Source organism: Mastigoproctus giganteus, chromosome 7 (genome assembly GCF_048544385.1).
Source record: "Mastigoproctus giganteus isolate SK-2022 chromosome 7, ASM4854438v1, whole genome shotgun sequence".
Classification (NCBI taxonomy): domain Eukaryota; kingdom Metazoa; phylum Arthropoda; class Arachnida; order Uropygi; family Thelyphonidae; genus Mastigoproctus; species Mastigoproctus giganteus.
Genome location: NC_143581.1, coordinates 50,363,815 through 50,377,709, shown reverse-complemented (window position 1 = coordinate 50,377,709; position 13,895 = coordinate 50,363,815). Strand labels below are relative to the sequence as shown.

At 36.5% G+C, this 13,895-nt stretch overlaps 1 protein-coding gene across 3 annotated transcripts in view; it reads left to right on the top strand.

The window, feature by feature from the left end:
* The window catches only part of Vps4 (vacuolar protein sorting 4), a 237,104-nt gene that overhangs the window by 138,663 nt on the left and 84,546 nt on the right, over positions 1–13,895 (top strand). For all 3 annotated transcript variants that reach the window (XM_090377655.1, XM_090377656.1, XM_090377654.1), the window contains exon 7: positions 4,569–4,717. In XM_090377655.1, the coding sequence (XP_090233781.1) occupies positions 4,569–4,717 (149 nt within the window). The remainder of the gene's footprint in view (positions 1–4,568; positions 4,718–13,895) is intronic.

Sequence of the window (13,895 nt, the reverse complement as noted above, 5' to 3'; positions counted from 1 at the left end):
ATATTCCCTGTCAGAGACTTGGCAATTTGGAATCTCCTCTCTTTGATCTTCTCTGGCTTAAAATCTCTCTACTTCATTGTGTCAAATTCATCTGTTGTCACTACCGTTCTCCCAACTCCACTAATCATTCGGAGCCTCTAAAACCTCTCTCAGGCTTCTTGATTCCCTTTAGAAGAGGACATTTAGGTTAATTAATGATTCATCTCTAACAGAGTCTCTCCACTCACTTCCTCATAGACGTACTGTTTCTGCTGCATGCCTCTTCTACAGATACTTCCATGGGCACTGTTCTTCTGAATTGGCTTCTATAATTCCCTCTCTCTCTTTCAAAACAGTCCGAACACGTGCTGCCACCAGCCAACATCTATTTACTGTCCAACTTCAAACCCACGGAACTAACTTTTCATCTTCCTCATTTATTCATTCAACTGCCGTTTTTCTGGAACAACCTTCCTTCCGTCACCACCAAATTCGGAGGATGCGGAAAGGTCAGGGAATGACCACCACATATCCCGGAGCAATATGGTCTTAGTTGCTAATGCTCCTAAAAGCCAAATAACAAACAAACAAACAACCTTCCTTCATACGTATTTCCTGAAAATTACAATCTGCAGAAGTTCAAGTCCAATGTCAACAAATATCTTCTTTCGTCTTCTCAACCTCCAACCCAAGCACGGTACTAAGTACTATAGGTTCTAATACCTCTCGTGTTTGGGGTTCACATAAAAAAAAAAAAAAATTCCAAACAGAACAGCCTCGCTGCAGACGCAGTGGACAACGGTGTATATCCGAAATTTTTGGCAGTATCCTCACTGCTAATGCAGTGGAAAGAACAAATGTACATTTTAATATAAAGACTAAAATGCTTTAAGGGCTTAAAGCCTCAGGCTGCAAGAAAATTAGACAGTGTACAGGTTAGTGCAACCGCATCATATTAGTACACAGCTAAACTCTGAATTAGGAAATTTTTGCAAGGGCGGCATTGTTTAAGTTATAATCTCATATTGTGAATACCTTCAACTGGTTGCCATGATATTGCATTACTTCGAATAAGTAATGCTTCCCCAAAGGAGAAGACTATTATTACTTATTCTCAGCAGATACCACCACCACCCAGACGGCACCATTTCAGTGCTATTTGGCCCTCCTTCTGTGGGTGGGTAGGTAGCCTAGTGTTTACATCACTAGGGTTCCATCCACTGAATAAGGGCCAGATAGCCCTGAAACAGGGCCGTCTGGGTGGTGGTGGTATCCGCTGAGAATAAGTAACAATAGTCATCTCCTTTGATGAAGCATTACTTATTCAAAGTAGTGCAATATCATGGCAACTCGTTGTGAAGGTATTCACAATATGAGATATAACTTAAACGATGCCGCCTTTGCAAAAATTTGCTAATTCAGAGTTTAGCTGTGTATTTATATCTCACTCTAGCGACACTAGAGAGCACCACCACAAAAACTCTTTAAAATAAGTAAATAAAGTAAATGAATGTCCCCGTGAAGTTTCACCCCTAACCCAACAATAGGAGGCCAGGAAATAGCAATTTTATGTCAGTGTCTTTTCAGCCCCAAGTAGCCCAAATCAGAATTGGAAGGGCAAATCGAGACAAAAACAAGAAATGTCTTATAACTCAACAAATATTAGGATTTAAACATCGTGTAAGGTCCCAGGGACCTCAGCACTAAAATACACCTATATCCAAAATAATATGTGCACCTTTGTCCATTATTTTAGCAAAATACATTATTACCCAATATTAGTACAGTATTGTATATACTTTAGCTACGTTCAAAAACCAAAATGACAACCTCAGCAGTAGTTTCCTGCCATATCACATGTAGAAATCATCACTATGTCACCCAAAAGTACAAAACCAACACAAGGAAGTCCAATATTCTGTATCACCTATATTATATTCATATATATGACATCTTAAATAATATATCTGCAAATGTTTAGATTTTCTGCCAAAAAACACATGTATGACTCCATTACACTAATGATGACAAGATGGCAGCAATATTTCTAAACAACTCATGTATGGCATAAGCCAACTTGTAAAATTTAAATGCATGCTTTTAATAAGTGGGAAATCAGATCCAAAACATCACACATCCACCTGAAGCCACCCTTCAGTCCAAAATAATGACAAGAGTTGTACCAACCTAAAGTTAAGGAAAGGACACGATTACCCCAGTGGCTCACATCTAGTGAATGTGGGCTTGGCACACCCAGGGTCCTGAGCTGGCTATCATCATTCTTCTCTTTGTGATTCCTTTCTACTTCTCTCTCTCTCTCTCTCTCTCTCTCTCTCTCTCTCTCTCTCTCTCTCTCAGGGTAACTCAGGAATTTTTTTTTTGGCTGGTGCAGCATAAGTGTCAGGCTTCCTTGCACCATATGGCTAATAATAATAATAATGAACAAAATATTGGTGAGCTGACAGTTAAAACAAAGCTATCAATATAGCAGCCATTTTTGCTTCCCTGTAACACACTAACGTATCGATGTCTGAAAAACCTTAGAACATGACAATATGTCAACTGTCAGATCTAAGAAAAAGCATCATCACACTCAACAAACATTCATAGAAGTATTCCATATATCCATTTTCAGAGGTATGTCCAAAAACCACAGTTTTAAAAATAAAATCCAGGAACCTGACAAACACATCTAAACACAATCAAGAACTGCAAGGGGCCCAGAAAAATTAGACAGGCTTAGAAATTGCAATTGAAGTTTAATATTGACAAATGCAAATTACTTCATATGGGGGAGCAGTAATTCCAGATTAATGCACCAGCTGTGTGGAACAACACTGAGGATAGCGGAAAATGAAGACAACCAGTGGTAATTGTGTAGTCAGATATGAAGTTTTCTTTAACAGTACAGACAGGCTTCCAGGGAAGCTTATGGGTTTTGTCAATGATATACAGGAAATTTTTCAGTAGTGATAAGGAGATGATTATTTTCATTGTATAAGTCAGTGGTTACACCACATCTTGAGTACCTCATAAAAGTCTGGATGCCTCATTTTTAGCAAGGATGTGAATCTGTTGGAATGGGTGCAAAGAGGAGCAACAAGTTTGGTGAAGGATGCAGAACGATGCTCTTACAAAGAAAGGTTTTGGCTCCAAAAATTGCATTGGCTGAAGACTTGGACACATGTGTGGAGATCTAATCAAGGTGTTTAAGGCATTGATTTTATTGAATTAACTGATGGCATCCTCCTTGCTCTTGCTGAGACTACACACACGAGGGGATATAATTCAAATTGAGGGAAAGGTAGTTGTAGAATAAACGTGCAGAAGTTTGCCTTAAGCCAGTGGGTAGCTGATGGTTGGAACAAGCTTCCATCTGAATATTGTGGAAGTGGTTATTCTGAATAAGTTGAAGGAAAAACTAGACATTATTAGAGGGGTGGACATATATGGAGTTTTCCCCCCCTTATTTTTGCTGATGCTGTATGAGCTCCTTGCATTATATGCTAATATTAATTGCTAGTGTTTTTTATGCACACACACATAAATGAAAGTATGTTTCAAATGAAAAGCAACTCCAGTCTTTATCAATATCTTTCATGTTGTTAGGTTAATCATCAGAGGAGGGTTAACCTAACAGAAATATACGAAAGGTTTTTGAAACACTTCTTGAGTATAGCAATAGAAGTCTTTAACTCCTGGGATGTATTATTGATAATTGAATACAATTGAAATGTAATGCAATGTTTGTTTTTGTAACTTGTTGAAATGTGGTTGTGGAAACATTTCCATAGTAAAATCTTTTATAAGTTAAATAATTATGATAAATGAGATGCTTTTCAAACTCCCTCCTGTTTTCAACTTAATTTCATTACAGACTTGGCTTTAGAAAATAACTGTTTATATTTTCAGAAAAAGAAAAATATATACATTATTTACTTTTTCTTACACTCTAATTGATAATATTGTTTAATAATTATAATGAAAATCAACGTAGTTAGCTAAAAAAAAAAAAAAAGTAAGAAGTTAATTTGGTGAGCAATTTTTTGTTGCATCTCTCTCTCTCTGCCATTCAAGTCTAATTGGTTAAATTTAGATGACTTGTTATGAATTCTCTATAGATGTACTATTTGTAAATTATTTTGTTAAAAACGTCTATTTGCATTTTTTAGTCTTGTTAAATTAGTTCTTAAATTTTTAAAATCTTTTTAAGTGAACTTCTACATTATTCACTTGAAAGAAGAAAAACAATCAAAAATTTTAAGTGACCATTAATTTAATTATTGAATATTTATTAAGAAATATATAGGTCATCTGGAAATTTTTTATTTCTGGTCTGCTCCCTATATTTCTTAATAAGGCAGAAATAATGAAAGTTAAGAACCATCATTTACTGAAGTTTATATTGACATGTCTGAAAACCTTGAATCTTAAAAAACAATCTGCACATAAAATAAATGCTGTAATTTTGTTGATGATTGCATTTTTCTCTACTTTTGAAATTGCATTATAAATATTTTGAATATGATATTGTTCGATCTGTTGCTCAGTTTCCAAAAAACAGATTAATGTAATATTTATATTTTTAGGTTAGTACGAAATCTGTTTGAAATGGCCAGACAGCAGAAACCGAGCATAATTTTCATTGATGAAGTTGACTCACTTTGTAGCTCACGTTCAGATAACGAATCAGAAGCTGCTCGTAGGATCAAAACAGAATTTTTAGTTCAAATGCAGGGTAAGTTAAAGAATTTATTTCCCCCCCCCCCCACCATCACCATTTGCAGGACAAGGACTATAATTATGTATCCCATTATCTTACCTGATATAAATCACTGAGGATATAAAATACAACAATAATAAGCCATAATGTTAGGTATATATTTTATAGTTTGTCACGTCTGTACAACCAGATTTTTTATACTCTGCTCATAAGTCTTTTTAGTTGCTGCCATTGCTTGACAGCTGCCCTAACTTCATCATTTATGTGGGACCAACATCCTGCCAGATCATTGGGAAGTGATTGGGCATTCTTGCCTTGTGATTCTGATTAGTTGCCATAGTGTGTTGAGCCATCTGTTGTCATGTATTGGTATATAACAAAATGATACCATGAGCCAAAGGCGCCTCCGTGGCCAGGTGGGAAGGAGCAGCAGTGCGTAGCACACACACTTCTTGATTAGACCAGGGTTCGAGCCCGTCACCACCAAATACGGAGGATGTGGAAAGGTCAGGGAATGACCACCGCATATCCTGGAGCAATATGGCCTTAGTTGCTAATGCTCCTAAAAACCAAATAACTAACCATGAGCCAAATATCTGGGTCTTACACATCTTAGCCTTTGATGCTTGTGTGTCATAAAACCCTTAAACAACAACAATCTAGATCTTGTTTTTGCCATATCAAATATCAACTTTGGGGACTTGTGATTTTTGAGTAGATTGTTTAACTGCCATATGTGTAATGGCACAGCAGCAGTAGCCCCTATGAGGCAAAGAACAGGATGATCATAATCTTCCCACCGTCTTTGAAAGCCTTGAATTCCTTTGGCTGTGGTGATGATTAGTTTGTACTGCATGCTTCATTGCTTTCTTTGTGTTCAAAATGCCTGCATCATGTCTGATCTATAGTCACTATGTTATCCATGAGTAATTCCCTTCCTCTTTGTATTGCATTAGGTACTGAAGACTTACAAAAGTTTGCGAAATTTTATGCTTATGATTAATGCTTACGATTCATTTTATGCTTACAAAAGTTTCTGTTCATCAATAAGACACTTGAGAATCTACCTCATATAGAATTTGTTGTAATGAAATCTGGTATGGATGATGATTTAGGCAGAACCGTGATGTTATTACAAAGGCAGCATTTTCTTTTGTTATAAAACTGAGGCTAATCCTAGATCATCTAGTTTTTCACCTCACATGGTAATGATTTGTCCATTCATACAGTGAAGTGCACGACAAAAATTTGTCAGTGTTCAGTGTACACTGAATTTCTGCTAGTGAGACATCCTGTACTGTAAAAATTTTTAACACTGCATTGTACTAACAGTGTATGAGGTGTGATCAGGAAATGCAAAGACCTAACTAGTATTTAGGAAATGACAAATCTTACTGGCTATTTGAATGGATTCTCCTTTGAAGTACTCTCCTTGATATGATACACACCTATTCTGATGCTTGTGAAAGCATTCCTTATGGGCTTCTTTTGGAATTGATAATTGTTCCTGTGACATGTTTTGAATAATATCCTCAGTCATTGCAATTTTCTGATCTTCCAAGGTGATTTTATGCTTTGGGAGGGGGAGGAAATCACAAGGAGCTAAATCCATTGAATATACCAAATGGGGACCACAGTGATGGAATGCCTTGCAAGAAATTCTTGAATACAAAATGACAATTTTTCTCCAAATTATGAGATTGCCTTGCTTTTTTTGGGCCTTGGAAAAGATGGAATTAGCAGCAGCAATTGATGAAGATCTTGACATGCTAGGCACAAACTTGTCTGAAACGTATCACATTCCCAATGTGTTAAAATTGATTGAAATATTCCATAAGAAATACCAATTTCAATAGCAACTTTGTTTGATAGTTAAACATCAATCACTCTGATCAGATCATGAACACAAATGTTTAATCATTGAATTTTTAAGTTGAAAGGCTGCCAAAGACAGGATCATCTTAGATGGATAAGCAGCCTTTAACTTTGCAAACCGTTGAAAAATCTTCAGACAATGCATAATATCTATCTTCTCCATAAGCTGTTTTTAACATTTCTTGAATTTCTGTTGCACTTTTCCCTAATTTTAAACAAAATTTGATGCAAATTTGCTGCTTCAACAAGACACCTAAAACAACTTCTATTCAGTATGTGCTAATTCAGAGTGATTGTAGATGAAGGGATGATTCATACATTACTGTGGCCACATGAGTCACTGAACATGTTGCAAGAGGACACAAATTGCTACAACAGTGCAATTTAAAGAAAATATCCTTTAGTAAAATGCTAAAGAAACATGATAGTGTTTAAGGAGACCTGTATGCCAGATTTTACATGTATTTTGAAATCTGTAAAAGGTAAAGAGTTTTTGTTTACCACATGTAGATGTGATTTTTCAGTTTCAATTGTTGGGGAATGCAATGTAATCAGACAATTTGAAACAAATTAACATAAAAACAATGTGCAGTGTGTAGCACTTCAAAGTAAAGATGATGATAGCATCCACTGTTTTTTTATTTTATTTTTTATTTTTATTTTTATTATTATTTTTTTAATAGGTTCTGGAATACCCTTTCACAGTCTCATCTCCATTTTTTCATATAATTAATTCAAACCAATTCATCATAATTCAGACTGGTACCTGTTACACTCCAAGTGGAATCCATTGGAGTTATATGGCCATCTAAAGAACTATGATTCAGCCAAATATGAAGCCAGTCTGACTTAGTTTTAGTGAAATTTGAAATCATTTTCAGTGGTGTAGGTGCTAATAAAAAACAGTCAAACTTCTCATTGTAATAAATTATAAATTTATAATTAGTATGTTTTATGTATTTAGTTTGCTTTATAAATTTTATTTATTACTTCATTTTATAAATAAATTTGTTCATTTATAAATTATATAACAATGTATCCAAATAACAGTATTTTATTATTTGAACATTAAACATTAAATCTTGTATCAGTGTATAGTGCTTATTTCAATATTCTAGTGCCACTGATGTTGATTTAAACGAGTTTCTGGAAATGATGTTCCTGCGCATTCCCTTATAAAAATAACCCCAATAATGTCATGTGTGCTGAATGCTTATTTGCATTATTTATCATAGAACACAGTCTTCCTCTGAACTGTGCTAATTTTTCAGGCATATTATTAGGAAATATATATCCCAATTGAAAAGTAGCAAAAAACATATGGATGTGGAAGAACAAAAACAGTAAGCATTGTTTAGTGGATTTGGGCAGAATGAGAGAAAGAAAAGGTAGTGGTAGCTTTGAAAAATGTGACTTTTTGATTTCTACAGATGACAATAATTGAAATGATTCCAAGCTTTTCCCACTGTGGTGATCTTAAAATGAACAAAACAGTTAATCTATGCATTTATTACATTTTATGCATGTTAGATTTTTTTCTTTTTTAAATTAGTTAAATTTTTTACTTTTTCTGTGAGTAACAGAAGTGAAATATAACTATCTTGTTACTAATTGAATAACTGATAATATGTAAAAGTAGTTGTTTTCACTTCGCTGTACATACCTCCTAAAGAAATATGCACTCCATGTTTTGTAATACTTTGTGATCAACAGCATTTGAAATGCAACGTGTATTTCAGTCTCTGTGATTTAATAAATTAAGCAATTGTAGTATATTATCAATGGTTTCTTAATACATTTACTTATTTCTTTCTGGATTTTAATAACAGTTGAAGTACAATGCATATTTCATGTTTTTGCCATGATTAATATAATAAGCTAATAGTAATAATTTAGAATATATATATTTAATAAATTGATAACAGAAAAATGAGCAAAAAGTAACAACTTTTCTGGGCAAATCAAGAACATTTCATTTCATTACTGCATATCCACCACATTTCTCATTCATCCCTACAATCAGCATATATCCACTGCTTTGGTTATAATATACGGTATATGGATAACCTGTATGATATGTACAAAAAAAGAAATAATCGGAATTTCTAGTGATCAGATTTAAGTGAAATTTGGGATGGCTTGAAAAATCTTTCTGAAAGAGCTATGTATAAACTTTCATGAGAATCAATCCACTGGAAGTCAGAAGTTATTATATGGAGACAGACAAAAACATAGGCACTTTGCATGGTGCTAATTCACATAAAAAATTGTTTAATTGAAAACAGCTTGCTCCCAGTGCTAGCATGTACAGTATTGAGTATATTCTTCTAAGCAATCTGAAAGTATATGGAATTCCTTTTAAAAAACTGTCTTGCATTTAGTGTTGATAATGCTCCTGTTATTAAGTCTAAAAACTAGAGTAGCAAGAGTATTAAAAGAGGAATTGAGCCCTTCATGGTAATAGGCTATCTTATCATCTCATGAAGAAAGAAGTGCTAAAAAGAAAGATAATTTTAAACTCTCAACTGTTGCATGCCTCTGAAGTAAAAAAAGATTTTTGTGTACACATTGATTGTATTTAGATAAATGTTTAACTGGAATGGTAAAACAGTGGCATGGCAGCCTTTGACAAGTTTATTTAAACAAGAGAGTAGAAGTGGTGAGAAAAGTTACTAAACTGAAGAATAAATTCAGTGAGTAGCACTGACCCATGTCCAAATCCAGGTTATCATCCAAAATAAGTTTTGAAAGAAAACACATATTAACAAATTCCTAAAGAAAAAGAGCTTCTACATGGCAAGCTTCTGGTGAAAGCAATCCTAAACAAGCCAAGCAAACTGATAATTTTAGCAATGTTATCACTTGTACAGAAATTCCATCCATACTCCCCCTCTTCTGGGTCGAATAAAACTGTGTGTGTGAGTGAGTGATGTTGTCTTGGTGCATAATAGCCTGTGTTGCTTATGTGCCAATAAAATCAAAAACCTAAGCCTACTTGATGCATATTTTGATATTCTATGGTCTTAACATAAAGGCATTATAAGTTTAACTATTTTAATGAACTTAACTTTCTTTAAAATCCACTGTTGTTGTTGTTTGGTTTTTAGGAGCATTAGCAACTAAGGCCATATTGCTCCGGGAATATGTGGTGGTAATTCCCTTGACCTTTCCGCATCCTCCGTATTTGGTGGGGGCGCCTCCGTAGCCAGGTGGGAAGGAGCAGCAGTGCATAGCACACGCTTCTTGATTAGACCAGGGTTCGAACCCGTCACCACCAAATACGGAGGATGCGGAAAGGTCAAGGAATGACCACTGCATATTCCCGGAGCAATATAGCCTTAGTTGCTAATGCTCCTAAAAACCAAATAACAAACAAACAAACAGTATTTGGTGGTTACGGGCTCGAACCCCGGTCTAATCAAGAAGCGTGTGCTACGCACTGCTGCTCCTTCCCACCTGGCTACGGAGGCACCTAAAATCCACTGTAAGAGATTCACAAGGATTGGTTGAAGCATGCTAGCCCCCATTAAAATAAATGTTTATTTGTATTTAGGAAAAAGTTAATTCTGACCAGTGCAGCATTGCACACAGGCACATGCATACAGGGTGTCTCAAAAATATCGGTACAAACGTTTACGGGAGTCAGGTGACATCTAAAGGAATGTGAATCGCATAGGAACCCATAACCGGAAACGTCACAGGAGAGTAGTAGCAGAAATGACACAAGACAGTAATTAGTGGCAAACATTTATTTGACATAATATTAACAGTGGAGTACAAGATGGATGCATTTCATGATGATACAACGGATGCTCGAAGGTTCCACCATGAGACGCGATGCATGCGTGACACCGACGCAGCATGAATTGGCAGACACGGTCGAACACACCTGGAGTTTCTCCATTACCTGCTCTAGCAGCCTGTGTGCACTGCTCAAAGAGCTTCATATCTGACTGCACAATTACCCCCAGGTCTTTTTCATTCTCCACCTCCCTAAGTATAGTACCATACAGTTGGTACGTTTCTCTTGGGTTACTGCTACCAACATGCAATACTTTGCATTTGTCATTGTTAAACCTCAGTTGCCACTTCTCAGACTATCTGCCTAACTTTTATACAGGGTGTCTCAAAAATATTGGTACAAACGTTTAGGGGAGGTAGGTAACATCTAAAGGAATATGAATCACATAGGAACCCATAACCGGAAAGTTACGGGAAAGTAGTAGCAGAGGCACAAGAAGCAGAAATGACACAAGACAGTAATTAGTGGCAAACATTTATTTGACGTATTAACAATGGAGTACGAGATGGATGCATTTCATAATGTTACAAAGATGCTCGAAGGTTCCACCATGAGACGAGATGCATGCGTGACACCGACGCAGCATGAATTGGCAGACACGGTCGAACACACCTGGAGTTTCTTTAACAGTAGCAGCAGCGCAGACGAGTCTCGCCACGAGATCCATTTCCGTCTTCACAGGTGATTCATACATGATAGATTTGAGGGCTGTTTCCCCCCCCCACTGAAAAAAATCAAGGCTCGATAAATCAGGTGAGCGTGGGGGCCAGGCAACGGGTCCACCCCGGCCAATCCATCGAGGCCCAAAACGCCTGTTCAAATGGTCACGAACGCGCCTTCCACAATGGGCAGGTGTCCCATCATGTTGAAACCAAATGTTGCTTCTCACATTTGCTGGAACATCACCAAGTAACCCTGGTAGAACTTGTTCAAGAAAGATCCGATATTTAGTGGAGTTCATGTGGGATGGTAACAGGTATGGGCCGACTAAGCAGTCACCGACCATACCTGCCCACACATTTATTGCGAAGCGATGTTGTGCTGCATGGGGACACACACACCATGTGGGTTGCTGTGAGCACAAACATGAGCATTGGCAGAGTCAATAGCACGTGTGCTGGTAGTAGGATTATTCTTGACATTCAACACACTTTCTTCCATGGCAGGAGTTCGCATCAAACGTGGTCTGCATCAAACCTCTAAATGACCCATAATCGCACAAATTTTGTTGCACACGTGCAAACAAACGTTGGTCCGGTACATGTCTGTCTGGGAAGCATTCTCCATAAATTCGTTGAACGCTTCGTCCATTGCCCTCTGCTAATCCATACACTAGGTGCATGTCTGCCAGCTCACAGTTCGTATATTGATGCATGTTCTTCGTGCAGCGACTACTGCTTGAATAAGTAAACTATAAATTTTCCATCTCACGAACTGATGAACAGCGCCGTATACCGACTTACGGTGACATTAGCATTAGCATTAGTAGAGGCATTTGATGCAAGAAAGCAAGCTTATGCAGCATCAGCCAAAAAAAAAAAAAAAAACCACTTCTACTTCACTCCTCTGTTCATTCAAAATACCTGTCCAGCTGAGCCTTAAACTTAATTTAGGCTATCAACCTCCACTACAAGGGATGGAAGTCTGTTCCACCAACCAACCACCTGCTGGCTAAAGGCAAATTTCTGCACGTCTATCCTACATCTGTCTTTCCTCAATTTGAATTTATGCCCTCTCAGGTGATTATTCTGAGCTAGAGGAAGAATCCCATCAGCATTGAGCATGCTCAAACCATTCAAGGCTTTATACACCTCTATCAGATCTAACATTTTCGGTTATGGGTTCCTATGCGATTCACATTCCTTTAGATGTTACCTACTTCCCCTAAACGTTTGTACCAATATTTTTGAGACACACTGTATAGTTTGATAACAAAAGTAACTGTACCTTGAAAGAACTGAGTGGGCTGAACTGTTCATGGGAAAGAGTAATACTGTGGAGTGTAGAACTGTGAATGTGCTTTAGGACAAATGAGAATATTTCATGTTGAGAACTGAATTAATGGAGTAAGAATCAAACACATAGTAACATTTTGATTCAGCAGATTTCCATGGCCCCGGGTACCAAGTGATTTCTACAAAGATCATTCGAGCGAGCAGATTCTATTTTTTGTTTCAAAAACCGTTTTCTTGATTTGACTTGTATATCAGAGTAGCACTTCCACGCTTCAAGAAGTAGGCAGAGGCCCAGAAAGGAAAATCACCTTTCTATTTCTTTTTTCTCTAAATACTAATTTATTAACTCAGCCGCTTGGTCACTTCGTGGCACTGCTCCTGTCTTCCCGTGGTGGGGCCGGTAACCTGGGTGGTAATGATAAATGCCCGGGACGAAAAGGAGCTGTCTTGGAGTCTAAAAATGTTCTACCTTCAAGCTCAAGACAAGAATCCTGTCATGATAAAGCAAAGATTGTTATGATATTGACTAGGGTTTTAAGAAAAAAGATGTTGCGGAGAAATATGGCATATCTGTAAGCAGTTTATCTGTGATTTAAAAAAAAAAAAATATGAGAATCAATTTTAAATGCAATTGAAGGAGGAGCAGACAAGAAGTGAATTAAGTTGTGTATATACGAAATGTTGATAAAGCTATTCTAAAATGGGTGCAAATGATACTTGAAAAGAATATCCCAATATCGGGCCTAATAATTAAGCAACAAGCTCTGAAATTTGGACATACAGAATTTAATGCAACCACTGGGTGGCTAGATAAATTTAAGAAGTGCTACAGAATTGTGGAAAAGGTTATTTGTGGAGAAAGTGTTAATGTAAGTGAAGAAGATTGCAACAGTTGGAGGAACAATACCTTAAAGAAGATTTTGGAAGAATATGAGTGTAAGGATGTTTTTAATGCTAACAAAATGGGTTTATTCTTTAAATGTTTACCGAATAGAACACTTGCTTTTAAGGATGATAAATGTTTTGGCGGAAAGTAAAGAAAGAAAGAAAGAATCACTGTGCTAGTTGGAGCAAATATGACAGGAAGTGAAAAATTAAGATTTTAGTAATCGGAATATCAAAAAATCCAAGATGTTTTAGAGGCGCAAAATCTTTCGAAGTTGACTACACCTTTTAATAAAAAAGCATGGATAACAAGTGATATTTTTGATGAATGGATATTAAAACTAGACAAGCGTATAACAAAAGAAAAAAGGAAAATTGTGTTGGTAACTGACAACTGTCCGGCACATCCTGCCAGTATTTCTGCCAAACTTAAAAGTGCGAAGTTGTTTTTACCACCAAACGTAATGTCAAAACTCCAGCCAATGGACCAAGGCATTATTAAAAATTTTAAATTTCATTATCGAAAGAGAATAATAATGAAGATTGTCAATGCGTTATCAGAAAATAGAAACTTGGAGGTTACAATTAACGTTAGAGATTGCATCTCTGAACTGGCAAAAGTTTGGACAAACGATGTCACTGAATATACTATTCAAAATTGTTTTTCGAAAGCGGG